Source organism: Pezoporus wallicus, unplaced genomic scaffold (assembly GCF_028554395.1).
Source record: "Pezoporus wallicus isolate ANWC-B61680 ecotype Strahan unplaced genomic scaffold, APGP_CSIRO_Pwel_v1 contig_5958, whole genome shotgun sequence".
Taxonomy (NCBI): Eukaryota; Metazoa; Chordata; class Aves; order Psittaciformes; family Psittacidae; genus Pezoporus; species Pezoporus wallicus.
In genome coordinates this window covers 2,785,986-2,811,601 of record NW_026638491.1, presented here as the reverse complement: position 1 = coordinate 2,811,601, position 25,616 = coordinate 2,785,986, and the positions used below count along the sequence as shown (strand labels likewise).

The 25,616-nt window shown below is 39.8% G+C and overlaps 1 protein-coding gene and 1 long non-coding RNA gene across 5 annotated transcripts in view; one reads left to right on the top strand and one right to left on the bottom strand.

Moving 5' to 3' along the window:
- Nucleotides 1-25,616, top strand: part of LOC130600033 (uncharacterized) — a 31,371-nt gene that overhangs the window by 5,692 nt on the left and 63 nt on the right. Inside the window, exons 3-4 of the long non-coding RNA XR_008972352.1 lie at nt 4,985-5,135; nt 23,852-23,955. This is a non-coding gene — a long non-coding RNA (uncharacterized LOC130600033). The remainder of the gene's footprint in view (nt 1-4,984; nt 5,136-23,851; nt 23,956-25,616) is intronic.
- The window catches only part of WT1 (WT1 transcription factor), a 33,078-nt gene continuing 23,362 nt past the window's right edge, over nt 15,901-25,616 (bottom strand). For 2 of the 4 annotated variants that reach the window (XM_057410976.1, XM_057410978.1), the window contains exons 7-9: nt 21,729-21,818; nt 20,043-20,135; nt 15,901-16,717 (exon numbers count right to left, since the gene is read on the bottom strand). In XM_057410976.1, the coding sequence (XP_057266959.1) occupies nt 16,596-16,717; nt 20,043-20,135; nt 21,729-21,818 (305 nt within the window). In that variant the 3' untranslated portion in view covers nt 15,901-16,595. Of the gene's footprint in view, nt 16,718-17,892; nt 17,978-20,042; nt 20,136-21,728; nt 21,819-25,616 lie in introns of all 4 variants that reach the window. The other 2 variants (XR_008972351.1, XM_057410977.1) reach the window with 2 other exon arrangements.

Below are 25,616 nucleotides of genomic sequence, written 5' to 3'. Positions count from 1 at the left end.
TACTATTTACATTTCAGAAGCCTGTGTATTTCTTACAAAAATAAACACCATCAGCATTATCTGATGCCAATTCCACAGTATACACAGTGATTCAGCCCCTGATTACAGCAAAGTTTTTAGGATCCATACTTCCATCCATTGAAAAAGTGCAAATACTCAGACTTCAGGGAAGTCAAAGTATTGTGCTTCTAAAGGATATTGTGCTGAGCATATTGTTCATTTCTTGATTCTATAAGATCTCCCTTGTTGAAGCCACTCAACATTGCGCCAGGATTTCCAGTCTACCAGTGAAGTTCAGAGCTGTTATCCCAGCAGTCTGTTCTGGCTTGCTATGCGACATAGAAAATATTTCTAGTAACTGATTAGCAATAGACTGTTTTTATAACAGTGTGTTCCTGTACACATGCCCTCCTCCAATACCCTTTCCCTATTCCCAGGACAGAGACACCAACTCAGTAGTCACAGACTACTATATTACATCAGAGAGCCTCATTAAATCACTCCAGACACAATTATCTTTTGTATCCATCAAACCATGAAAGGTTACCTGAGTTACTAAAAAATTCCAGGCTTGTCTTCCTAATAAACAACAGTATAGTGATTAATTGCCAAAAGAATCTGGTGCTTTAGGAATAGCTTTTATTTGGAAAGTTTAACATACTCATTCACCAGACAACTGAACTCTCCACTTCTCACTTTCTCAGGTCACCTGCAAGTACTAAAGATTTATGTGAGCAAGAAATATTGTTACTTTTTAACATGGTGATGTTTTTTTAAGCAACATATTTCAGATAGAGATTTAGCCCCATGATGCATACAAAGAAAAAGACTTTGCCTTGAGAGGATTTGGTATGAACTGGGTCACAAAGGCAATTAAAAGTCTTAAACCAGATGTATTATGTCTGTTCTATCCTTTTCATTTGTGTCAACGGGTGAAATCATTGCATGGTACGCCCTGGTTCATTTTGTCATTCTAAAGCTGGAAATGATGTAAACAAAAAAGCAGATTTCTTTTTTTATATAGTATTGTGAAAGATACTAATTTTATTCCACTAAAATCAATTATAAATTTGAAGCTGAAAATACATGTGTGTTTTTAAACATTCTGATTCTATAAAGTACATTCCATAGTCTGGATTCACTTTAATTGTGATTAATTTGCTTTCTTCTATATCCCATAGTATATATGCACAGGACAAAAACACACATAAATAAGTCACACTATTAACACAGTGTTTTCATTCACCTGTGGAATCCTGCATAAGAATTTTTTTTTTTATTTTAAGTGCACATTTTAACTTTCACACGATTGAGCTGGGCTTCCAATACACTTTCTGCTTCTAGGGAAGATCAGTTTAAACACAGTGAAGTAAATCATGTGTGTTATTGCTCAGTACAGAGTTACTCAAGTTAATTATATTTCTGTTGGTTTTGGCTAACAACTAATGCTACAATATTTACTTTAATAAGCTGAAGTAAGCTCTGAGCCTCTTTAAAATAATACTCTGTAGCGTGCAAAAACTTTAAACACCGCAGAATGAGTGTTCCACTTGCAAATAGGTTCATTACTTATTTGCCAAACTTTATGCAAATGGGGGAGGACTTGCTACTCTCTGTAAGGTGTCTTTATAGGTAACTGCTGGGAAAACTGTTGCAAGAACTCAGTAGCACTGAGCAACTGGTGCGGTGATATCGTTCCTGAACAAATGCCATCTTTGAGAGCCCACCCACTGTGGGACAGTAAGTCTCTTTGGCCTCTTTGCTACCTAATAGAGTGAAGATCAGAACCTAGTGAGTTAATAAAACTGACTAGCTTACATGTCCCCTTCTCTGCTCTGGTCCCAAACAGCTATTATGCCTGGCTGCCTAGGAGATCTCCAGAAATACAGGGTGCTGTGGCACAGAGGCATTACCCTTATTCCTTCAGGTTTCCTATATTCCCTGTGATCCCAGTCTCTATGGCAGAACTAATAAAAATGGGTAGAGATACACATGACTGCATGTGAAGAAGTTCATTTTCATTAACCGTCTGGTTCTTTTTTCAGCTTGCATTGTTTTGGTCATATTTGTGCTCTCGTCTTCACCTATGGGGCTTTCAGACTCATGCCTGACACAGTTATTTGCACTTTTCAGGGAGCAAAATGCCATATGTCATCCCTAAATAGCTTACTTTCTATAGCCAGATAGAAATGTGCCTCTAATTTGTTTTATACTGCCAATACTTTTTGTGAGAGGAAATTGTTGGGGCACTGGAAGTTATCTATTTTCCAATAGATTTTATTAGGTTATTTCCTGTTTTTCTTCCTGTTCCTTTGCTCTGTCTAATTTGGCAGATTGATTTTCTTCTTGCACTTTCCTTCCTTTTAGTTCTCACAGTTCTACTCACCATCTCCTTGTCCAAACTTCTGGACATCAGCTGAACGTTAGAAAGTAGAGCTGGCCAAGGATTTCAACATTTAAAAGGTTGATAAAGCTTTTGAGGTAATTCAAACTCTTGGGCTTGCCATTAGAGTTAACTCCAAATCTAGAAAACTGTCGTTTCCTCTCTGATTTTTTTTTTCATATCTACCTATCTATCTATCTATCTATTTTTGCTTTCAATTTATTTTGCCTTTCAGTTTATTTCCCCCAAACTTATGTTAGCCCCCGCTTTATCTTGTTCCCAGTCCCACTGAAGACAGCTACACTGTCCCAATTCTTCTACTTTCTATATTAGGTATGGGCATTTTCCAAAGACCCAGGTGCCTCAGTAGTTTTTCAGCAGTTAGACTGAGACTGGTAGAGCGTAAAAGATGTGGGAAATAATATTCCTCATACCACCTGATGAGTGTTGGGCAAAACAGGACATTTGTTTGGGGTTGCATAAGTTTACCTGGCTTAAAACCTTTACTGCTGAACACATTCACCTGCCTTCTCTGCTAATTTCAGTGAAGTATAATTATATTAAAAACATTTACTTACAGGTGAGTACAGTATTCAGCTTTGGCCTCCAGCTCCATCTCTGTTCTGTATTGCTGATTTTATTGTTGTGTTAGGAAGGTAACATTGTTCATCGCATGATAAAAATTAACCATGTTTCTCTGGAGCTGGTACCAGCTCACGCGTTTCTAGTAAAATACTTTATGCTTCAGGAAACGAGTCCCTCTAAAGTTAGTGCTCTTCTAGATTCAGATAAATTGAACAATATTAGACGCATCTATAGCTTGGGAAAAGAGATCATTACATTCAATTCTCAGAGAAATAGCTGCAAGGGATCTTGGGCTTATTCAGGCTAGCCAAAAGCCATAGTCAGCACAGCAGAAATTCCAAAATTTGACATATTTAAGCTATTAACTTGAACTGCCAAATAGTCTTTAGACATATTATTACAGAGCTCTGAAGTGGAATTGCTCAGTGATTAGTTTTACTCATCAGCTGCATCAACACATGTTCAAGGAAGGCAGGAATGTTGGGTTATTCCTGCAGCTTTTTATGATTTTTCATGAAAAAAATAAAAAAGGATTTGTATTTATTTTTAACAAAGACATTACTTTACTCACAGTTCTTGAAAATAAAACTATAACAGAACACTGCTGATTTACCTCAATAGCTCGTAAAACTATTGGAGAAAAGAGACCTTACAAAATATTGTCATTACAAAACCCAAATGAGAAAAACTCATTTGTTTTAGTTACACATTTAGCAGTGACTGTGTGCAACACATCAAAACTGGAGAGGGAAACTCCTAACATTGCTTTCCTAATCAGTTTCTAAAATGTTATCTAGGTTTCAGGATTTGTTAACTAAGCACAAATTTGATAGCACTGAAGGGGAAGCAATACACTCAAAAGATATTACAGAGACAAGAATATGCTGATACTAAAGGCAGTGAAAAAATATTTTTTATGCCAAGAGAGAAAAAAAGCTTGGGGTATGACCTGGAAATTTGAACAGTTGAAGAACGAGGGTTCAGCATTTTTTATTTTTCTTTTTTGGCACACTCTGTTTGCTCCAATTTACAGCTCATGCATTTGGACACAGATTCAACTGTCTCCTGTATCCAAGGATAATGACCTACCGCTCCAGTGATTTAGCAAACCTCAACTCTGTGCAGCCACTCAATCAGTGATGGGCTAATCCCTTAATGGCCATTTGTGTCTTTCCAATGCATCCTAAGGAGTTCTGCAACACTCCAATTCTGCTGCACAGAATTATGTGCACTTCTTCCACCCTTGTTATCTTATCAGGTAGCTAATTCCCACAAATGATCATGCAGTCTCAAGTTTAAGATGAAATTGCAATTGAATCATAAATTTGTCACTCTCCAGACAGCTGCTAAGTCGGTAAAAACTTGATCAAGTGGGGATTAGACACTGGATTGAACAATTAAGACCTGTGAGTGCATCTGGCCCTTTGACAGAGACATGTTTATTGATAAAAAAATAGTTTATGTAGAGGTTTAAAATATTATTAATTCTTAAGTGGGGCATAATCCTTTATCTAGTATATTGTGACACAGAGCTAACTATCCCACTAATGTCTTGCTCTGCTCAATCAACTAGTTAAACAGGATTAATCTTTTGAAATAACGATGACTGTGAGCCTTTATAAATTACCAGAGCAGAGTGCAACGAGAGATGTAATATACAAAAATTGTTTGCTTCAGAGGGAGGTTTTTTCATGTAAAGGGAAACAGCCTTTCAGACCATCAGTTATGTTTTTATTAAAATGTTCATATACATTAAACAATATATTTCCTACACAAGAAAAATATGTTCCCTGCAGAGAACTGGCATATAAAAACATCTCCTAGCCCTATTCTGAAAAAAATTAAGGCACAATGGGATAATGGGATACTATCTTGTGGTGCTCATTACATAATGGAAATAAATAAAGGAGATAAGCACTTCCCTCAAGTTAGTGACCCATATCCAAAGTTTTCTGTAGTAGAGATTTCTCCCATTGTATCACATATCTATGTTTTACCATGATCTATTTTTGTTAGTTTATTGCAGGAAACAGTAGATCTCTGACAAGTGAAACATTACTGTTCCATGGGTGTTAATTTTGCATCTTTCATATTTTGATCATTGAGATAGTTTCTTAACTACAGGTGTAGATGGACTGAGATCCTGGCTACTTCTATAATTCTTCAGGTATGCAGTTTTCATTGTATTAACAACCAGGTGTGAAGAATTCAGCATAGACTATAAGCCTCATTTCAGGCACATCACTAACAGCAGCAACTTCTGTTCATCTTTGTTCTGACTGAGGTTTCAACTAGTAAACTCAAACTAAGTGATTTAAGGTATAATTCACTAACTATACCATGAGTGAGTACAGTCTTGTTACCTGACAGATTCAGCACCCATCAGGTCTGTAGTAGGTCATTACTGGCCAACCTCATCCAGTGCCACCAGTATCAGTGTTTCTGATTTATCTGGTGTAATGATAAAAAAAAAAACAAAGAAACCCAAAAGCAGCATTACTGGATCTGCAGATAAAAATGTGATTTGCTTGCCTGATGAAAATCTCCATGTTGTACTTGCTTGTTATGAAAAACATTCACTGGGATTACATCAGGCAAAGGAGAAAATTGAACTTGTGTTTCCTGCAGCCCAAATGCTCTTATTCCACAGTGCTGAGTACAAGACTTCTTCTTTAGGCAGATCTGTACTCTTCAACCCCTTTGCTTTTCTCACAAGATACTGAAATGAAACATTCCAGTTGCGGTTTGAGAGAAACACATTCAAGTTGCCTTCACAGTTTTCAGCATTTTATTTCTACAAAAAAAGACCCAAAAGATTAAATGTAAACATGGCCCAGTGACATTGAAATCTGGGACAGATACCTAAGTTTAGCTGCCCATATGAAAAATCAATTCATATTTTTAATTAACTTAGCAGTGTGCCTTATACTGCAATATTTCAGAGTTCAAAGCCACATCAACATAATCAGAATGGGTTAACTCCACACAAGAAACCAAGATGAACTAACATTATGGAGAAAATTAGTATGTCCCGATAGTAACATAGCGGTGATATTTTTTACTTGCACAGCTATGCCGAGCAGCACCAAATGCAATATCACATGCAATTTACAATCATCATAACATTTAGCTGTGTTAAGTGTTCACAAAGCTCAGCTGGAAAGAAAGGTATACATAACTTTGACAGTGCATAATTACCTTCTGTGTCTTAAAAACACTCTTTATCCACCACTTGTTACCAACTCTGTGACTAGTGCAGACTTAAGTAAAGCATAGAAACAAAACCATGGTTGAAAACGTTCTCATGGAACAGTTTAGTCAGGCAAGTACTTTTACCTGTAGTATAATTATTGGCTGGATTTAGCACAGGGATATGGTGGAAAACTTCAAGTCTAGACTAACCACCTTCTGGGTTTTGAGCAGAAAAGCCCAAGAGAGAACCTGCCATTCCACAGACACATTTCTGCAACCCATCTGGCACAAGGAAACCTCAAACTCTGATTTCAGTGGCTCACCTATGTAAGCCAAAATTACACCCTCAAAGATACCTTTTGCAGAATTCCTGAAGTGCTTCATTCACACCCAGCTACAGGCTACAGCACACAGAAGGGGAAAGTTTAGTCGCTGTTTAGTCAAAGGTAACCACTGCCATAGGCAATGGTGTGCAGAGGTGGCCAAGACCCTCGGGACTGCTCCTTATCTGGACAATGCTCAGTGCAGCATTAGCACTGGCTGGTTGGTTAGGTGGGTGTTTGGGGCCAGGACCCACACACCTGCTGAAGCTGGAATATTTAAATTCCTATTCACTACGGCATATTCTTTCTCAGTATCACACCCTATGTTCCTTGTCAAATCACAGCTGAAGGGCCTCTTACTCAAGGAACACAGCCCAAATTCTTCTGACAACCAGGTTGGATTACGGTGATTCACTTCATGAATCAGACAGAACATGCCCTACGTTAGCTGTTGCCTTCCATGCTGCTCAGAAGCATAATTTTGTAAATATTCTAAATTCTCATGGGTCACAGTCATTTTATTTTGCCCTTGCCTGTGGCTGATTAATGCAAATCAAATTTCATACCAGTCAGCTCAAGCAATCTGCACATTGTACAGAAATCAGCATTTCAACTAGAAGGCACAATAGTTTTCACCAGTTATTAATGTTCTCAGAAAAGGTCAGAATTCTAAATGCACTGATATAAAAGAGAAGAATTAAACCATTCAATCCCAATAATCTTTGATTTAAAAATGCAATTGAAAAATCCAGCAGGGTAACTTGAGATTTTTTTTCTGAGTTTACTATATTTTTAGGGTATTTTTTTACATTTAAAATGTAAAACGACAGCCCTGCTTTTAAAGATGGATCTCTGCAAAAAGAGCCAGGAATGTACTAAATATTTCCAGCAAATGGCCAAGTTAAATAATGCACAATGACAAAATTTCCCCTGACTACAGTGTTACACAATTCATGATTATTCTCTATATTGCTCCTGAAGTGAGTTCATGTTTGGGGCCAGTATTTCAACTGAGTCTCAAGATTAGCTCACTCCTATCTTCTATTAAAGTAATTAAATCTCTGAAACTAAATGCTCATTCTATACAAAGAGTGGAAGTTAAACAAAATAAAAGCTAAAACCCATCAAAGCAACTGCCTTAGGTTTCCTTGTCACCTGCATTTTCATTCTACTTACACAGAAGTGCTGGAATCCACCTGAACTACATGATACACAGAATATAATCCCAACATAGACCTTCCTGTACTCTTGTTATCAATGTGACAGAACACCCTTTAACTGTATAACTAGGATAATAAATTTGGAATAAACTGTGGGTTTTGAACCTAACCCAGCAATTTTTGGTCAGGTAAAAGTCTTACTTGTATTAGCTTCAGGACCATGGGGCTTTTCTAACTAAGAGTCTAATACTGCAGATTCAGCAGAGGCTCATAATATTAGAAGTGCATTACTTTATATTACATTTACTAACAAGGGAGATTAATGTTTTAACTGGGTGGTCTCAAAATTCATTGTTAATTGTGACATTCAGAGTCTTTAGTATTTTTTGGTTCCCTGTAGTACCCAGTTTCAATAAATATTCTGGTGCCATTACATTACATTGCATAAGTCTCTACCAAACAAAACATTTCAAGATGTAATCTCTTAAAAAGGGCAATATACATTTTGTTGAGGACATTCCCCAAGAAATGTTTGGGGCCAATTCCATATTTTGTATGATTTGGATGTCTAGCCCATTCAAAACACGAAGCAGGTCAAAGGAAAAAATGTGAAGTCTAGAGGCTCTTCACTAAGAAAAACTCACATCATTTTTTTCTTTGGCATTCTTTAATGAAGAATTTTAACTCTTGTATGCTCAAGAAAATACCTGTTCTCTAGGCAAATGCCATCTGTCTATCTATGAGGTTTTAAGCGTTGTGGTTCTAAAGCAAGTACCTCTGAACAGCCAAATAACACTACCAAGGTATCAGCTGCTTCATGTTTGTCATTGTGGATATGGAATATCCTCCTGTTAGCTGGCTGTCATTAATTTAGACCATAATAAAATGCTTGGCTAGGTGATCTGTGACTGAAATGAAGGGAGCCTGGGGCCTTTGGTCCAGTTTCTAGCAGCTGTGCTCTCCACATGTGAGGCTGTGAAGCATGAAAACCAAAAACTGGGAGAGCAGGAGGAGGAACCTGCTGCCTCTCCATAGGATGCGAGTCCAGGACTCTCCAGTTTGGATCTGAAGAACAATGATAAAGGCCTGGTGTGAAAAATATACAGCTACGACCTAGTCTGTCTGTGTTGCATAGCTAAAAGCAAGGGTCTACCACTTGGGTAAGGAGTATTTCCCCATCTCATATTCATTTTTTGCCTTTAATAGTTAATGATTTGTAAAGGAGAAAATGGGAATGTCTTCAGTGTTTGATTCAGCTTTAGAAAAAGAAAAGGAATGTTCTGAAAGATTTAATTACTGGATGTGTGCGGTAGATGAGAACTAAAGGGTTAAAAAAACTAATGGTAGGCAGCCATCAAGCAGCAGAGAGTAGCAAACATACTGGACACAAACAGGTGATAAAAGGCACTAAGAGAGATGACAAAATTAAGAAAATAAAGAACACTGTTATAAAGATTTATAGATCAGCTAAAGCAGAGCAAAATAAATGATAACAAACACTGACAAAAAAAGAAACAGGGCATCAGCCATATAAACATGCAGGAAACTTCAATGCTTCTGTATAGTACTATGACACTGCTTTGTTTACACCAGCATTGACCTTTTGCTCCCAAAGAAGTTTATTAACCATCTTGCTCTTTCTTTGTGTTGCTTTACGCATCAAGAGAAAGTTGTACAGGGTTGATTCTGATGAACGGCTTTTTCACAAAGTCAAGTTATCCTTGACTAGATGCAGATGGCCTAGTAAAAAATGAATGCTGCCAGCAGACATTGTCTTTATCAGTAGAAAAAGTTCAACAGGGACTAGACTTCCTCATCTCTGGCCAGAGAAACCCAGCCTTCTGTTTCAGCACCATATCACATATTGTCCTAATGAATTCTGGTAACACACTGCAGCCCAGATAAATATGCTTATATTAATGTTTTTTGGCAGTCTGGGGCATGGTACAGAATTGACACAAGTGTTTGGATTCTGCCTGTAGCAGACACTAGGAATTTATACAGCTTAGAAATATTAAGCTGTTGTTAGGTTGTTTGTACTGTGTGATAATCTTCAGTATTGGGAACTGCAGCTCATCCTCTTCAGACTGGATTCACAAAGGGGAAGCCTGCAGCAAGGCGCACTGAAGTCTGGCAGCTCTTAGCAGGCTGAGGAAGTGGCTCCGCCAGTAGAGGGTTTCATTCATCCCACAGCAGTACCAAAGCTAATTTGAGATTTGTAATTCAGACAGTCCAGAGGACATTCACCAGGGCAATATTCACTGCAGGCAATTCAAATCCTGCTGCCATGTGACCTTTCCTTTCTTTGATTCTCTTTTAATTCTTCCTTCTAATACCAGAAACACGCATCTCCATAGTTCTGAGGTAACAGAATAGTGAGTGATTTAAAGCACACCTCTCCCCAGCAGTGTCCAAGGCAACCTGAAGGACAGCAAGTGCTTGGCCTTTGAAGAATGCCCCAGGCTACCAGATGTTTAAAACTCTGGTTCTCAATAGCTCCCCAATCCACTTGGATAAATGCTGCAATTACAATAACAGCACAATACCATACTCAGGCTACTGAACTGTATCTGAAGTCGTTACATGACAGTCTTCAGCTCTGACTGCTGCTTTGTAAGTCCTGTAACTTTCTGTTGCAGGTTAGGCAATTCCTCCAGCAGTGGCTTGGCCTGAGATGCAGCAGTCGCACAAGTGAGCAAACCCGCCAGGCCAAGCCGTCTAGTGGCTGAGAGCGAAACAACTCTCCTGCTCTAAATGTGGGTCTTTGTTGGGCTGGAGTAGATAAAAACCTCTTTATTTGACTTTACAATGTACTTCTATTGTGCAGCTAGACCGATAACTTCACCTAAAAACCTCAGCAATATGGTTAAAAATGTCAGAGACCTTCCTGGGAGGAAACACTGAGCAGACATGATTATTGTGCGAGTACAGTACGTGTGCAAGGACATGCTGTTTCCCAAAAAACTCCTGGGAAGGACTTTTTCCAGGCAGTGAGGATACTTTTTCTTTTTTCTTTTTTTTTTTTGGTAGATGTTTTTCAGCATTTTATTCAAATGAATGGCAGTTATGGGGCATGACTCAGATGAGAATAAGGCATAAAAAGTACCAGCCTGAGAGTAAACACAGTTCTAGTTCTTTCCCGCACCTCCATAATAAGGTGTCTCAGAGCCCTGGGGTTTTTTATAATCCCCTTGTGCCAAAAGGGCTTCTTTCATTGCTGGGGAGCGGCAACTAGTTTTATATTAGATTTACCTAGTCATTCAAGCCAGGATGATCAGCCAGGTCTTTCCATTCTCATTTGCAGATTAGGATGTTGGTTCTGCCCGAGTTCATCAGAACATAACTTGCCTGTTTCACATATTAAATCATATTAAATCATATTTCATGCTATTAAATCATATTAATACCTATGGGATTGGCATTTAGTCATTAGGAACGGGAAAGCCCTGCTGGGGACTAGACTTTCTCATTCGAGACTTTCAGTGCCTTTATACACTTGGTCTTTTAAACCCTCACCTGTGGCTGGCAACTTATTCAGGGCAGAGTATTCCTGGTATTCGTGGTTTCTACAGCACCTAGCACAAGAGCTGTCCAAATTATGTGTTTTAGAGGACAGGAGAATACATCCTTTCACACCGTCCTCACTGCTCAGAGCCCTTTGAGGCATCACAGCAAACTTTTTTAGCAGCAGAAGCTGGTGTTTGTGTTTGGATTGCAATCTTACATAGAAAACAGGACTTTGTGTATCTAATGTGCTGGCTTGATTCCAGTGGCCATGCTGGCCTTGGTTCCCTCACCACCACCATCTAACAGCCTTACTGGGCTAGTGGAACCACACCTGCTTGTCAGGGCAGAGATGGGAAAACCAAGCACGTAAAACCAGGCTTCTTCATGCCACTGTTTGAAGCCACAGAAGTTCTGCCAGCTTTTCCTATAGGAATCAAGCTATGCTGACATCATGAAAGTATTCAAAGCTTCCTACAAACAGAGAACAACATAACCTTTGTATATATTGTCTTTGCTTCATTTGACTCATATTCTACCCAAACTTTTCTTTCCCATATTACAAGCAGTCTTAAAAAAAAAAAAAATAAATAAATACACAAAACAAATAAACAAAACAACCCAAAGTTTCTTTCCTTTCTGTTTTTTCTTCCGGTGTTCCAGTGTTTCTGTGCTTTCCACTGGTAACTTGCAAGAAGACAAGCTGCTTGGGTGGAAGTTCTTCAAAAACCTGACTTTCAGCAAGCCTGGCAGTCATCTCACCTGTGAAACCAAGGGTAACTTTTGGGAGCAGCACAGTGAGAGCACACCCACTGCTGTCTGCCAGGCTCACCTTCCCCTCAGACTGCTCTGGCAGTTGCCCCTCATCCCTTGCAGGAGGCTGCCGACAGCCGGGTAATTCTCTGCAAGCACCAAGAGCCGCTCTGCTCCTCTGCTGAGCACCGGGACTCAGAGTACTCTCTGAGGCTATTGGCCCACCACTGTCCTCCAGGTTTATCTCAGCTCTACCCCCGGTTTTGTCACTGTATCCTTCAATCCCCTCTCTCCCCATAAAAGTGTCTATCTGTCTCTTAAACTCACTTTACCATTTGCTTCTTTGACCTCACTTGGCAACTTATCCTTGTGTTTATTATTTGAGGTGAAACAGTTCTGGCTACATTCCTGGTTTTACTCTTAATTGTCTAATTTTTAGTATGGTGTCAGTGAGGTTGGGATTTGGGTTTGGGCTTTTTTTAACTCATCGTTCTTCTGTTTCATTAGGCTCCTCTGTGTCACCAGGATTTCCAATAACTAAAAGAATCCAAATGAATCTTTTATTGAATCTTCCCAAATATTGCAGCTGGGATTTCTCATCCATTAGTGCCATTCTGAACTACATACACTGCCTTTAATTACTTTGTTATTAATTGGAGGGGAGGGAGAGGGAAGGAGGATTTTCCCCAAGGAAGGAAGAGTTCCCCACCTAAAAAACTGAGTGACTCCCCCTGCCCATACTTATCCCATGGGGAAGGTACAAACAAGGCTTGAGTGGGACTGAGCAGCAGAACTTTTTCTTGCCCTCTGGCAGTAGCAAACATGTGCCTGCTGGTTGCCTTTTTGTACCTACCTCATGTCCAGGTGGCTCTAAGGTGTGGGGCTGCAGGCACCTTCCCAAAGCCCCTCAATCCATGCCAGAGCCTTGTCGGACTTTTGGACAAGGTCACCATATTGGATTTGCTGTCAGGTCACACTGATAATGGGAAAAGACTGCATGACAAGGTTTTCCCAGTTCCTGTCTGGGGAAAGGGAAGGAGGAAGAAACACTGGTTTAAGTCACCTACCTGCACCTTCAGGAACTGTTCCCAGCCTCTGTAAGGCTGGTTGGTGGCACAGTGAAATGAATCCTACTGACATCCTGAAATAGATAGGCTTGGTTGGAGTGGCTCCTAAAATGAACAGTTCACCTAATCCACCGTGGAAAGAGAAGGAAAGAGCTATATCTTTGCAAGTCCCCCCTTTCCTTACAGGAACCTGAAGGATGAACTAGCTCCAGGTTGGGTGCCTAACTGCAGCAAGATAACACCTTTGTGCCTTCTCTGAGGTCAGTACAGTCTGTACCCTTAAAGAACCTCACATGCACCAGCAGCAGAGCACATGGTTACCATTCAGACACGTTAGCTCACATTTTCCCAAAGCAGAAGGGACACTGCTGCATTCACCTGCCTTAAAATAATTGGTGCAGGTAAACCCCTGAATCCTAGCTGACACCACCAGAGAGAGAAGAGACCACATTCCCTTTCCAACCTAACACATCTTGTACACCACAAAGAAAAAGTAGATAGAATTAACATTCTCCATCCTGGGGGGCTGTGAAAGCTACAGGACAGGAGTAGCATGCCTATCATGATACAATATTAACCATCAGCCAAAATAACATTTCCAGCTTAAGAACAGAGGGCAGAGCTATAAAAAATTTGCTCAATTAATTGCGGGACTGAAAATTTTCCAGAGAGCTAAGGGTACGTGTAAGATACAACAGAGCACAGCCCCCTCATCTTTTATATGGAGGTCAAGCTCACAGAAACTCAGCCTGCTTGCTGCAAAATGAGGTATTGCATGCTGCAAGAACCAGTGTCTGGGGGCTGCTTCTGAGAAATTCATGGAGTAAAGCATTGCCATAAAGGTGGCTTACCTTGCTGATAGAAATCCTGAAAACCAGGAAATGAAAGGGAATCACATAAAGTGTCTCCCATGACAAAGGCTGTAAAATAACTAGGAATAAAAATAATATCTAATAAGAATCATTTCACACTGTCCTCACTGTACGCGGTGGGGTGGGGGATGTGACAGTCATCAACTAGTGGCATAGCAGTAAATGCATTCATTGAAAAAGTGGCGACAGCAGCTACAAAAGGACAAGCTCTGTCACTCATCAGCCCTGCTTTGTTTCTGGTAGCCACCTACTTTTTTGCTTTTGGCACACGACTCACCAAGCAGCAAACCCCTGGCTGTAGTTACTTACATGTCACTGGAAGTGCGGCCGTGCTGCAGTGGAGTTCTGGTTGGAGTTCACAGGAAATAGTTTTATTTACGTTTGACTAATGCAGACACAATGGGAGGCTGCTTTTTCTTTTTTTTGGCTTTCAGTACAAGCACTCGTGGCAGCTCTCTGGTTTGGGTGCAGGCTGAAAAACAGACTGTTTTGTAGCTGTTGCAGACTGCTGCTGGGTAAATCAGAGGACGTTGTTATTGCGACTGAGCTTTCTCTGAAGAAAGCAAGAAGAGTTGCTTCATTTTTTAATTCTGTGTAGTTTTATGTACACCGTTCGCTCCAAATATTAGATGTTTGCCCCACTTGTTATGAGTTTCTCCAGAGAGATGCTGTCTTTTGGCAGCCAAAGATAAAGCTGACTGATACAAATGAGTCACAGTACCCCAACAGTAATTACTGTTAATTAACAGTGATGCAATACCCATGCGAAAAAGAGGACTTGAAGAATTAACTGTTGAGTTTTCTTGATGATGCAGCTGCTCTTTAAGATAGAAAGCTCAACCCATCATAGAACTCCATTGTGTACATTAGAGAAAAGAGCTTGGCAAGATACATTAAAGATTTTTGCTAAAGAGATACAAATATTTTGCAAGGTCAGAGGGCACTGAGGCAGGCTGTACTTACATCCAAAGGAAAGCAGGCAGTATGACAAAGAAACAGAAATATTTTTTTATCTGCATTTTCACACTTCATCATCTCAGAGAGACTTTTTCAACCTGCTGAACTGATTTAAGCCACCCCGACTCTAAGAAGTTAACTTTTACTTAAAAGTCATCCTGTGACATCCTAACCTACGAAGCTCTCTGTGCGCTGAGTTTCAGCTTGGTCCTACAGAAGGCCAGCACTGCTATTTATAAATGGGATTTTACTGTTCTATAAAGTTCTTACGCAAATCTTACAGGTCAAAAGAAAAGGAGCAGTTTGGTAAGCAGATGAGGGATTGAAGCAACTGCTTTATAGTACAATACGAAACTTGACACTGTTTGCTCCTGCCAGTATGATTCCCAAGTGAGATGGATAAATTGTGGTCAGGACCTGGACAGGTTAACTAGTGGTCATCAGTGATGGTGGTACCTTTATATACAGGGAAAAAAAAATGAAAAGATACTATTGGACAGGGCATTTGAAATTTAATACCAGACATGAAACAAGACATCTGCTGGACGCTCACTTGTTTCTCTTTGAATGGGCTTTAATTGAAAGCTCAGTGAAAAATGCAGGTTACATTCTTAGTGTTATCAATAGTTTGTAACAGCAACAACATCAGAACAGTGATGCATCTAATATTTATACACTTTCTAATTTTAGATGTCTAAGAGCAATACATTATCAGATATACATATACACACAATTTCAAGCAATTAAAAGTAAATAATAAATCCCTCCTCCCAAACCCCTGAAACAATATATTTTGTTACACTAATAATGTCTTTTTCACATATACTTGACAAAGAATCTTTTTAAGTTACTTATCTTAAGAGTAATCTGCTAATGGAGATCCTGGACCAGCCCCATTAAAAGTTCAGTTTTAAGTTTATACAGCTCGCCAGCCACATAACCAGTGTGGCTTTACATTGTAAACAAATCCCAAATGTCTACAATGATTGCAATTAGGTTTGTGTAAAGAAGATCTATGCATCTTACAACAGAATAAATTTAAACCAATACATTAAGCAGAGACAGAGAAAGGGAGAGAGTTAATTGACAAAAAAAAAAAAACAAACAGTTTGGGGAGGATCAATTATATGATTATTTTAAAAACAAGTTAACTTAATGGTAAGATTCTTATTTTCTGTACAGAGAGGCTCTGGGTCATCTATCTTTAGCTGCTCTAGAAATATGTCCTTTAAAAACGTTTGATTTGTGAAATTCAAAAGCTGATTTTCCAATTTAAAAAACTTGCCCTTTGGTAGTACAAGTACAAAGTTTACCTGAAGTATCTCAGGTGATTGGTCCATCTCATTTTGTGAGGATAGCTGTACTAGCATTGGGAAACCTCAGTGTATGCACAGATGAAGTAAGCATAAAGCTTACCTTCAACAGGGAGGATCCACCCACCCACTGTAGGACTTAAAAAGGCACAAGACTTTGCACCTAGAAAACTTCAAGTGAAAATAAAACCAGAAAACTAGAGACAGATGAGAAAGGTTAAGCATAGCTTATAGTATTCTATAACTGTGGCAACCTTGCTTACTTTTTAACAAAAGTACAAATAAAAATCTCTTGAACTTATTGAATGGGAACTTGTGTAAGTCCAAATGAAAGACAAGGCTGAGCAGAATCCTACAGTTCAGTTAACTTGTGTCAAATGGGATGCGAAGACAGATGCGGCTTTCTGACAGAGGTGATCGAAGATGGCTGATAAAGTTTGCAATAGCCCATAATGTCCCACTGGTTTATTCACTTGTTTGGACTGCCTAAAGGGCCAGCTGCAGCTTAGTCATGTTCCTCTGGTGCATGTTGTGATGACGAACTAATTCATCAGACCTGGCAAATTTTTTTTGACAGCTGGGCCACCGGCAACTGAAAGGCTTTTCACCTGTTAACAAAACACCCTGTTATTAACTGGGTATACAGCTTGCCTCAGACACTGCTATTTGTTTTCTTTCTGCAGGGCTGTAAGGGGTCAGGCAGAGCCCCTGTCAGGAGCAAAGGCATCCCGGGCTGTCCTAAGAGAGTGTGGGAGAGCCCTCAATCCCTGATCCCATCAGCACTCAGGGCTTTCCTACACCTCCCTCGGCTGATCTCTAACAACAGCCTTTTCAGATGATGTAGAACTTTTTGCAGTGTTTCATTCCTGATGACAGGCCCTTACTGAACATCGCATCGCCATGTCTGTGCTACTCTCAGCTCTTGAAGGAGCTAGTTTAAAAGTCACTCTGGCATTTGCACAAGCTTCAGTCACACCTTGGACTGTGGTGCAGACATACTGTTAGTCACTGTGAAAATTGTCAGTGACTATTTAGAACTTGACCTCAAGTCAAGGAGAGTTTTTCCAGCTAGTTCAATGAGTTTTGGCTGAAGTTCTTTGAAACTGGTGAGTGTAAGTGAATATGGTAGAAGCAATAGAGTTCAGCACGAAGTCTGCTGAGCCAGACTGAAACTTTCCCACTACTGTCTAAATAAAGTAGATGCACATCTACAGGAGGTGTTACAGGCTCAAACATTCCCATGAGCATAATCGCTAAAAAAGACAATTCAATTTTAACAAGAACTGCCACCACCTTTTTACAGTTTAATCTGGTCTCTTGATTTTCTACAATGTTTACGTGGAATATCAGGCCATGTTTGTGACGCTGCAGGAATGCTGATGGAATGCTTTCATTAGCTCAGAGCAGTGCCCAGTGATTCATGTTTCTTCTAGAATTGCATTTTCTCTTATTTCCCCAAAAATATTTTAAAGTAGGTTCAGCTCTGGGCTGGGCTCTTCAGTGCTGTCTACACACCTTGTACTCTCCAATTCAAGACACCCTGGGGTGGTACGAGCTCACCCAGGCATCTTCTCCTCTTCCTTGCCTCACATTGTGCCTCACAAACATCAAACTCAGACAAAAGGGGATCTGGGGTTGGAGTAAATATGTATTTCTGTTTGCAAAATTTCATGCAATATATTTAAGGGTGTTTAAAATCTACTTTATCCACTTAACACACATGCTGGCAAAAGCATCAGCTATCTCACATGAGTGCATAAAACAGTATGAGAAAAAAAATTACCTGGTCAGGGCTACTGATAAAAATCACAGATTGTATAAAGAGGTCTTCTTTCATCTCGGCAGCATTAGCAAAACCATCCTGTGAACTGATGTGAGTTACCTATCACTGAACCACCACAGTAAAAGCAGCAGAGTTTGGCTGTTTCACAAGCAATTCTGGTTGTCCTCTCACAACAGGAGGCAGCTATCTCTATTAGTTCTGTGCTGGGCACAAATTCCTTTGCACAGCTTCTCTGTACAGATATCAGAAATCACATTTCCATTTCTAACAATGTATATAGATGTATGGAGTTGTTTTTTGACTCATTTTTTCTACAGCAAAGATTGCTGTCAGAGTAAAATTGCTTGTGGAGACAAAACCCCCTGAATTTTTAGCCTAAGAAATAGTTTGGCAGTTGACTTAAAATTAGGATGGAATTAGATGGAAGTCACCTATGCTTTCCTTCATTGAGATTTAACATGGAGCCTGTTAACTTGAGCAAGGTGGTCATGTTGCAAGCATGGCAAAATTCAGGGGGTACAAGAAAGAAAGGGGAACAAAGCTACAGGGCAAGATGGAGATGGAAAGTCCCCACCCACCACTTGTGCTCATTCCCTTTGGAATATGTGTATTTTACAGTCAGAGCCTGACACATCCAAAACAGCCAACAGAACATCACAGCAGCACACAGCTGAGCTGCAGAGCTTCCTCAGAACCTAAGCCTGTGGCAGGCAGTGAGACCACCCAAAGGTCTGTGCTGTGAGGGCATCAGTGTGCAAGGGACGCTGCTTTCAGCAATGACAGCAGTGTGGGCTTGCAGCAAGGAACAACTAGAACAGGGATATGAGCCTCCTTATTAAAAAAAGAGCGAGTTCTTCACTGATTTAGCTAACCTGGGGTAAAAAATTACTGGAGTCACAAAAGTGTTGAACTGGCAGATCAGGTAGCAAAGAACTGTGATGGGAAATGTAGCTTATCCTGGCTTGCTAGCATGTGACAACCACTTGCCATTTGTTTCTACCAGAATGTTACCTCTTGCTGATGAAGAAAGGCCCTGCAACTCATCATGAGACCATGGGGTGAGCCCAGGAACACAGCCATGCACTTCACCATTTTCAGGTTGCAAGTATATATTTGGCCGTTACTTGAAGCATCTATTTGGCCAGTGCCGCAGAAAATGCCATGTTCTCAAGTGAATCATTTGTTTTATTAAAATTTCTCTTTTATTTTTGAAAGTATTAAATATGTGTTTTACGGTCCAGAAGAGAAATAAGAATCCTTAGCAGGGAGAAAAAGATTTTCAGGCTCCTTGTCCATCTGTGCAGAGACTGAATTTAAAAGGTTAACACCAGTATAGAAAACCCTGTGACATCTAATAACATGTCAAAGTGCTCGGTAAACAATTACTTAGTAAAAATACTGCAGATATAGTGGAAGGGAATAGAAAATGTCAGTTCACAGGAATAATTCTGAAACTTGAAACTAAAATGCAGAGGTTGCTGCAGTTGCTCCTTAGCGGTGTTTACACTTACATGAGAGCAGAGTAGACTAAAATGGCCTCCTATTTTTTCCCTGCATTTATACAAACTACTGTGTTTTCCACAAAAACGTCCTTGAATATTTGAGTAAGCTTTTACTTTAGTGTCTGCCAGTGTGAGTTTGCAAAAGGCACTCCTTTTATCTTCTGGGGAGATTACAGTACAAGCAGCAAGAGCAAGAGCTTTGCCATGCTATCCTGCATTAGGCTCAGCAGACACTTAAGCATGAGTAGGCATGAATACTTTAGATTACAGACCTTCGGCTGAAGCTGGAATTAAAATTTCTGTCTTGTAGGGCTTTTTCAGTAAAGGCAATAGATCAACTTGACATCTGTGGGCTGAGACTATGATTTTCATTTCACAATAGCTGACAGAATAGATTTTGCCAAGCAGAAATGTCTTTAAACATGAAGAAAGCCTAGTTTCCAAAATCATCTAAAGCCCTTTGTGAAAAGTGACTGCAGCACCTGGGGAATGTAGTCATATTGAAAAACCAACACAGTCTGAAATTCTTTCTGTTATTTTGTATATTTAACTCCTGGTTAAGATACTTTCTAATCATATAATTTACAACAACATTGGATTTAAACTTTAAAAATAATGAAATATAAATGTGAAGAAAAGTTTACGCACTTGTTTTACCTGTATGAGTCCTGGTATGAGTCTTCAGATGATCAGATCTGGAGAACTTTCTCTGACAGGTTTTACATTGGAAGGGCTTCACACCTGAAGAGACCAAAGAAAAAAATAAAATCTATCTTATATCCCAACACCTTTTGGAAGAGTGAAAGAAATCAGCTATTTCTGAATTTTGAAAAGCCTGGGGCGTTTGTACTAGCTACTGTAACTGCGCCTCCTAACTTCATGCCTACAAATGATAGAAAGTCATTAATTAGGCTACCATCCCTTTGTAACCTCTTCTTCTGATGTTTGGGTCAGAAGCATCCAAACAGTACCATTATGAACAAACACCCACTGTTGGACTAAGCAGGATCTGCAAATGTTGTGAATTCTGATCCTGTGGCTTGGCACCAGCACTATCATGTATGAGCAACTATGACATAAAAATAGAAGTACGAAGGTATATATTTACATGCTCCAAATAGGCTTACACTTCTACTACTACTTTACACACTACAGAGAAGTCTTGGGGACTGCTTATCACAGATACGTTCTAGCAGGCAGTTGCTAAAAACTATCATAACAAGAGAGTATTTCTATACCAGCTTTAAAAAACACTTCCTACCTGTCCCAGTAATACCATTTAAATGAGATAGAACATCTTGAGCAAGAAAAGTGGTAGGCAGAAATCCACCACACAACAGTGAGTAAACCAGCTGTCAGGCCACTCCCCGAAATATAGGAGACCCAAATGCAATTTCTTGCTGCAACTCAGAGGAGCACTCTGAAGCCCTTTCTCATGTTCCATAGACTGTTCCCTCATGGTTCCACTCTTGGCTAGGAGGCTGAACTCATCACCATCTCATATTCTGTGACTTAGAGAAAGGCTGCTGCCTTCCTTGTCAATCTAATCTAGACTTCCAAGAGCTCCTGAAATGCTGAAATAGGCTGTCCTGACATCTCCAGAAAATGGTGTCTGTGCAAAAAAACAACGTACTGAATTTGGACTGAACTCACAAGCAATTTCAGCTGTCTCAGAACATTTCACCCTGTCAATGATCCACTGAGAAAGACAGGTCCTGGACACAAGCCTAGATAGGACCCAGACCCTCATGACTGCTCCGCCCTCTCTGCCGTACATAAACTGCTATACACTTTCCAGGCTATTTTTGCAATCCAACCAGCCAGATCTTTGACATTTCTCTCCTTGCTGCCCCTGGAATCCTTCTTTAGTTGGCAGAGTTCAGAAAAGGTTCAAATCTATGATGAAGTGGTTTGCTGAATTAAGATCTTAAGCATTATAGACAGTACGGCTTTTCTTTTTCCACTTCTGTCCATGCAGACACGCACAGTAATTCTGCCAGCCTTTCAGATGAGGCACATGCAGCATTCACCTGTTAGCGTTGCCACACAAGCATCAGAATAACAACAGTAGTGTTTATCAGGCAAGTTCTTATAGAACTGTTTGTTTTTTTTAAATAACTGATTCCCTACATTGGGGGTACAGTATAAAGCAAACAGTTAAATTAAGAAAGCTGTTTCAGCAGCAGGATGAAAGTGTTGCAATGCTGTTTGGCACTATGGGCATTGTTTATGAGCAGACACATCATAAAAAGAGAGGTTCAGAAGTAGACTTTTTAGATCACAATTCACATCTAAAGATGAACTCCAGTGAGTAGAGATGTGGTGTCAACAAACCTGTGTGTCGTCTTTGGTGGCGTTTGAGTTGGTCTGAACGAGAAAATCTTCGTTCACAGTCCTTAAAATCACACTGATAAGGCTTTTCACCTGTAAAAGACAAACAGTTTATCAGAACATGTGGCTAGATGAGGGAACACATCAGCTAGAATGAGATGTAGACTTCTCTCTTGCCTAAAGCAGCTTAGTGGTACCACAGGACTCATGTACTATAAACCCATACAGCTGTGTTGGGATCAGTGGGGAAAGGCTGGCATCATTCTACTGCATCTGCACTGATAATGAATCTGCTCATCCTAAAAAACGACCAAACCATTAGGTGAAAGCTACAAAAAATTTCCAGCTGCATGGTTTTTGGTGCTGTTTTCTACATGAAAAGAACAGAAATCTCTTGGTTTATATTTCTCTGAAAACCATATTAAGGCCTTTCCACCTGTTTCAGTAATACATATTCTGTACAAAGGAACAACTTTATTTTAAAGCAAAACCTAAATAAATGGCATCCATGTAGGTGGCAATTTTAACCACTCTAAATTAAAACTAATTAAAAGAAACAGCGCAAAATTCAACTACAGAAAAAGACATGTTCTTCCCCAAAACACAAATGATGTTTCTCTTATAAAGCACCATTAAATAGCATTTCTCATGTAGCTGCACACCTCCTGCAGGCAAGCCCGTGAATTATTGCAAAGCCCCCTGTAAACATAAACTCCTCCACCTCCCATGCAGCTCAGCAGAGACCATTGAGATGGCTTTTCTTTGGGACAATAAGTGAGATTCTGGCTTTTCAAACAAATGAACCGCCTACAAGATAGTGTCTCAAATGAATGTGGCTTTCAACCAAGGAAAAGGACCAACAATATACACATGCAATATACACATGCAAAAACAAATGCAGTGATCAAGGAGCTTGAAGAAAGAGAGAAACACTGCCTGCATGTAGTGTACCACACAGTTGGTGAAATTCAGCCAGCACACAAAACAATAGTCCTCATGCTGCTACAGAAGTAGCTGTATGATCTTTCAGATCTGATTCACACACTGGAATCCTGCAAAAGCCTCAGATATAATCACCTTTGTCCCTACATAAGGTCTGGGGACAGAGCCACAGCCCTGCACAGAGGCCTCAGGACAAGAAGTAATGAAACATCTCTTGCTTCAAAGCTGGGAGAATCCTGGGTTTTATCTGGAAGCTACACACAAGACCAGCTGGGACCTGCTTTTGTCTACTGTGGAAAGCTGAGATCTAAAACAAAGGTCCAGGAGGAAGGACCTAAGGAAAAACACCAGCTGAGGTGCTTAGTGGGGTTAATTTCTCCAGGTATGTTTTTAAAAACCTATCAGTTTCATAAATCTCCACAGAAGTGTCTGCATTTCTGATTTTATTATGATGACATGTGTTCTGGTTGCACTGGTATTCTGAGATACCGGCGCAAACTAGTTTAGTTTAAAGCAGAAGCCTTCTGACCTAGGCAACAGAGCATAAGTAGCATGTTAAGGACAACATTTCAAATACTGTGTAGCTAAAATCAAAATCTTACAAAAGCAAATTAATCTGCAAGAACAAGCTGACTTCCTGTGCCAGTCACCCAAAGGAGTTTACTGATTCTCAGACCTAGGTGTGGACAATTTCCATGTCTGCTGTGCTTAATTTATTAGAGTAAGGGATTAAAGTTGCCACAGGTGTTTGAAATAGCTCCGTACACTTTGACCGTGTGGACTTCCCAGGGGGTGCCTGCTTTTCAGAAATCACTTACTTCCAAGGAATTCAGCCCTTTGGCAGATTTAAGAGGAGGAATGTCAGCAGAGCAGAATGCAGTGACAGGATGATTGTCTGCTAATTGCAATATAAACTCAGAAGATGGTTAAGGAGGTATTTGGATAAAACAGTATCACGGGTCTAATGGCATGCACACAAAAGCATTTATTTAAATACTTTGAAATACAACCTTGATTAAATTAAGGACAAATTTGCCCAATGCATATATTAAAGGAATCGGTCCAAGATGCTTACACAAATATACGGTGACACTGCATAGAAAACAAAAAGCAAAGAAACAAAAAAGGCACAATATTTGGACAGAAATCCTAATTTTCTTTTCCTTCTACTCCTTCCACATCAGCTAGTGCCAAGCAAAATGCCTGCCAAAGCCAACTGTCACATACCTGTTACCGCCCAGAACTTGCATCAGAACAGCACAACATGAATGACCCAGATTGAAAGTCTGTGAGTACCTCATTAAATCACTATACCAAGAGGGAGTGGAGCACTGTCTAGTTCCCCAGCCCTATTAAATCCTCTCCAGTAAAAGACTAAAGTCTCTTAATGTATGGAAACTATTCCATAATGCTGTCACCTTCCTACAGGACCACATACAATTTCAAAACAAAACAGGACGTGAAGATGGAGCTTCCCCAGTCCTTCCACCTGCAACTCGCAGGCTTCCAGGATTACTTATATTTCATTATTGAGAGAGGGCACACAAAAGGCTAAACTCAGTGCATAATGAAGCAGTTGGGAGAGGACAAAGGGAATAGCAGTTCTTTAATATTTAGGGAAATATTTGGAAAAACTAAAGGTCAACAATGGCAAACAAGTATGAATCAGCCTTTGCAGGTATCATAATAAATGCTTCAAATAAAATAAACCTATTTGTTCAAAAATGGTTAAATCAGAGGAACCTGCACATTTTCTCTGGAGCAAACTCATTTGCCCAGACACATGGGAAAAGAGAAATTCCTACTGCTGTAGCAGCTGCACAAAATATTCACAATCATTGCATTTAATTACAGAGTGCTACAAGAGCAAAAGCCCGCTGCTAACAAGAAAGCATGAGGAGACCGGGCTGATTTTGAAACCAGAGGCTGCAAGCCTGAATGAGAATCTATACACCCTGCACCAATTTAAGCCCCTTTTCTTGTATACACACCTAAGCACATGAGTACAACCCTGTAATCACAACTTTACCTCAATAATATAATATATTTCTATTCAAAATAATTTGTTTCAGCAAACACAGATAAAATGTGTGTCTCTATTTAGTAGGGAGCCTTTATAGGTAACGTTTTCTGTCATTGTCACACCATAGGGCAGATGTGAGATGTCATTATTGTTTTGAAACTAATCTTGTTTACCATATCTGTACACAGAGGACATAGCTCTGTCTTTCAAAGGGGGTGTAATGATGAACTGCACTAATGACTGTAAAGCACTTAGCAGCACAGTGGCACGTGCCATAGTAAAATTATTTTTTTCAAAGCAAAGAAATCATTGTTAGATGATTAGGATAAAAGTCATGATTAGACTGCGTTACTTACACCCCCCAGAGCCCCAGAAAATCACCACCAAGACCTGAGTCCCTGACACACAAAAGACAACCTTCATCAGTTACAGATTCTCACACCTCACTGTTAGAAGTTCACACCCACAGTTGTGCATATTTAGGCTGAGGAATATCCATGGCAAGCAGGCAGAGGGTATTTTCTCTGCAAAAATGCTGTTTTCCATCAAGATAAATCCAGTTTTTCCAGTGTGTGGCACTGAACCCAAAGGATCTCTGGCAAGAATATTGTTTCCACTGTAAATGAAATTTATGGAGGTCCAGACATCAATTTGTTTCTGCAAAGAAGTTTCTGAAGTCTGCCACAGGCTGACAACTCAAATTATTTGCTGTACTGTTGAAAAATTAGATGTATTTTTGCATTTCCTTTCAGAGGCCTATCTACTGCAGCGAAATACACCAAGATAAGAAAAAAAGCTTTTTTGGCTGAACATGTTTCAATAAAGGCATTGTTAACAATGGATAAGCAGTCATGGAGGGTACAAAATGTCAACATATTTTCAACGAATGCAATGTTGAAACATTGGTAAAACTGATTACAGAATCC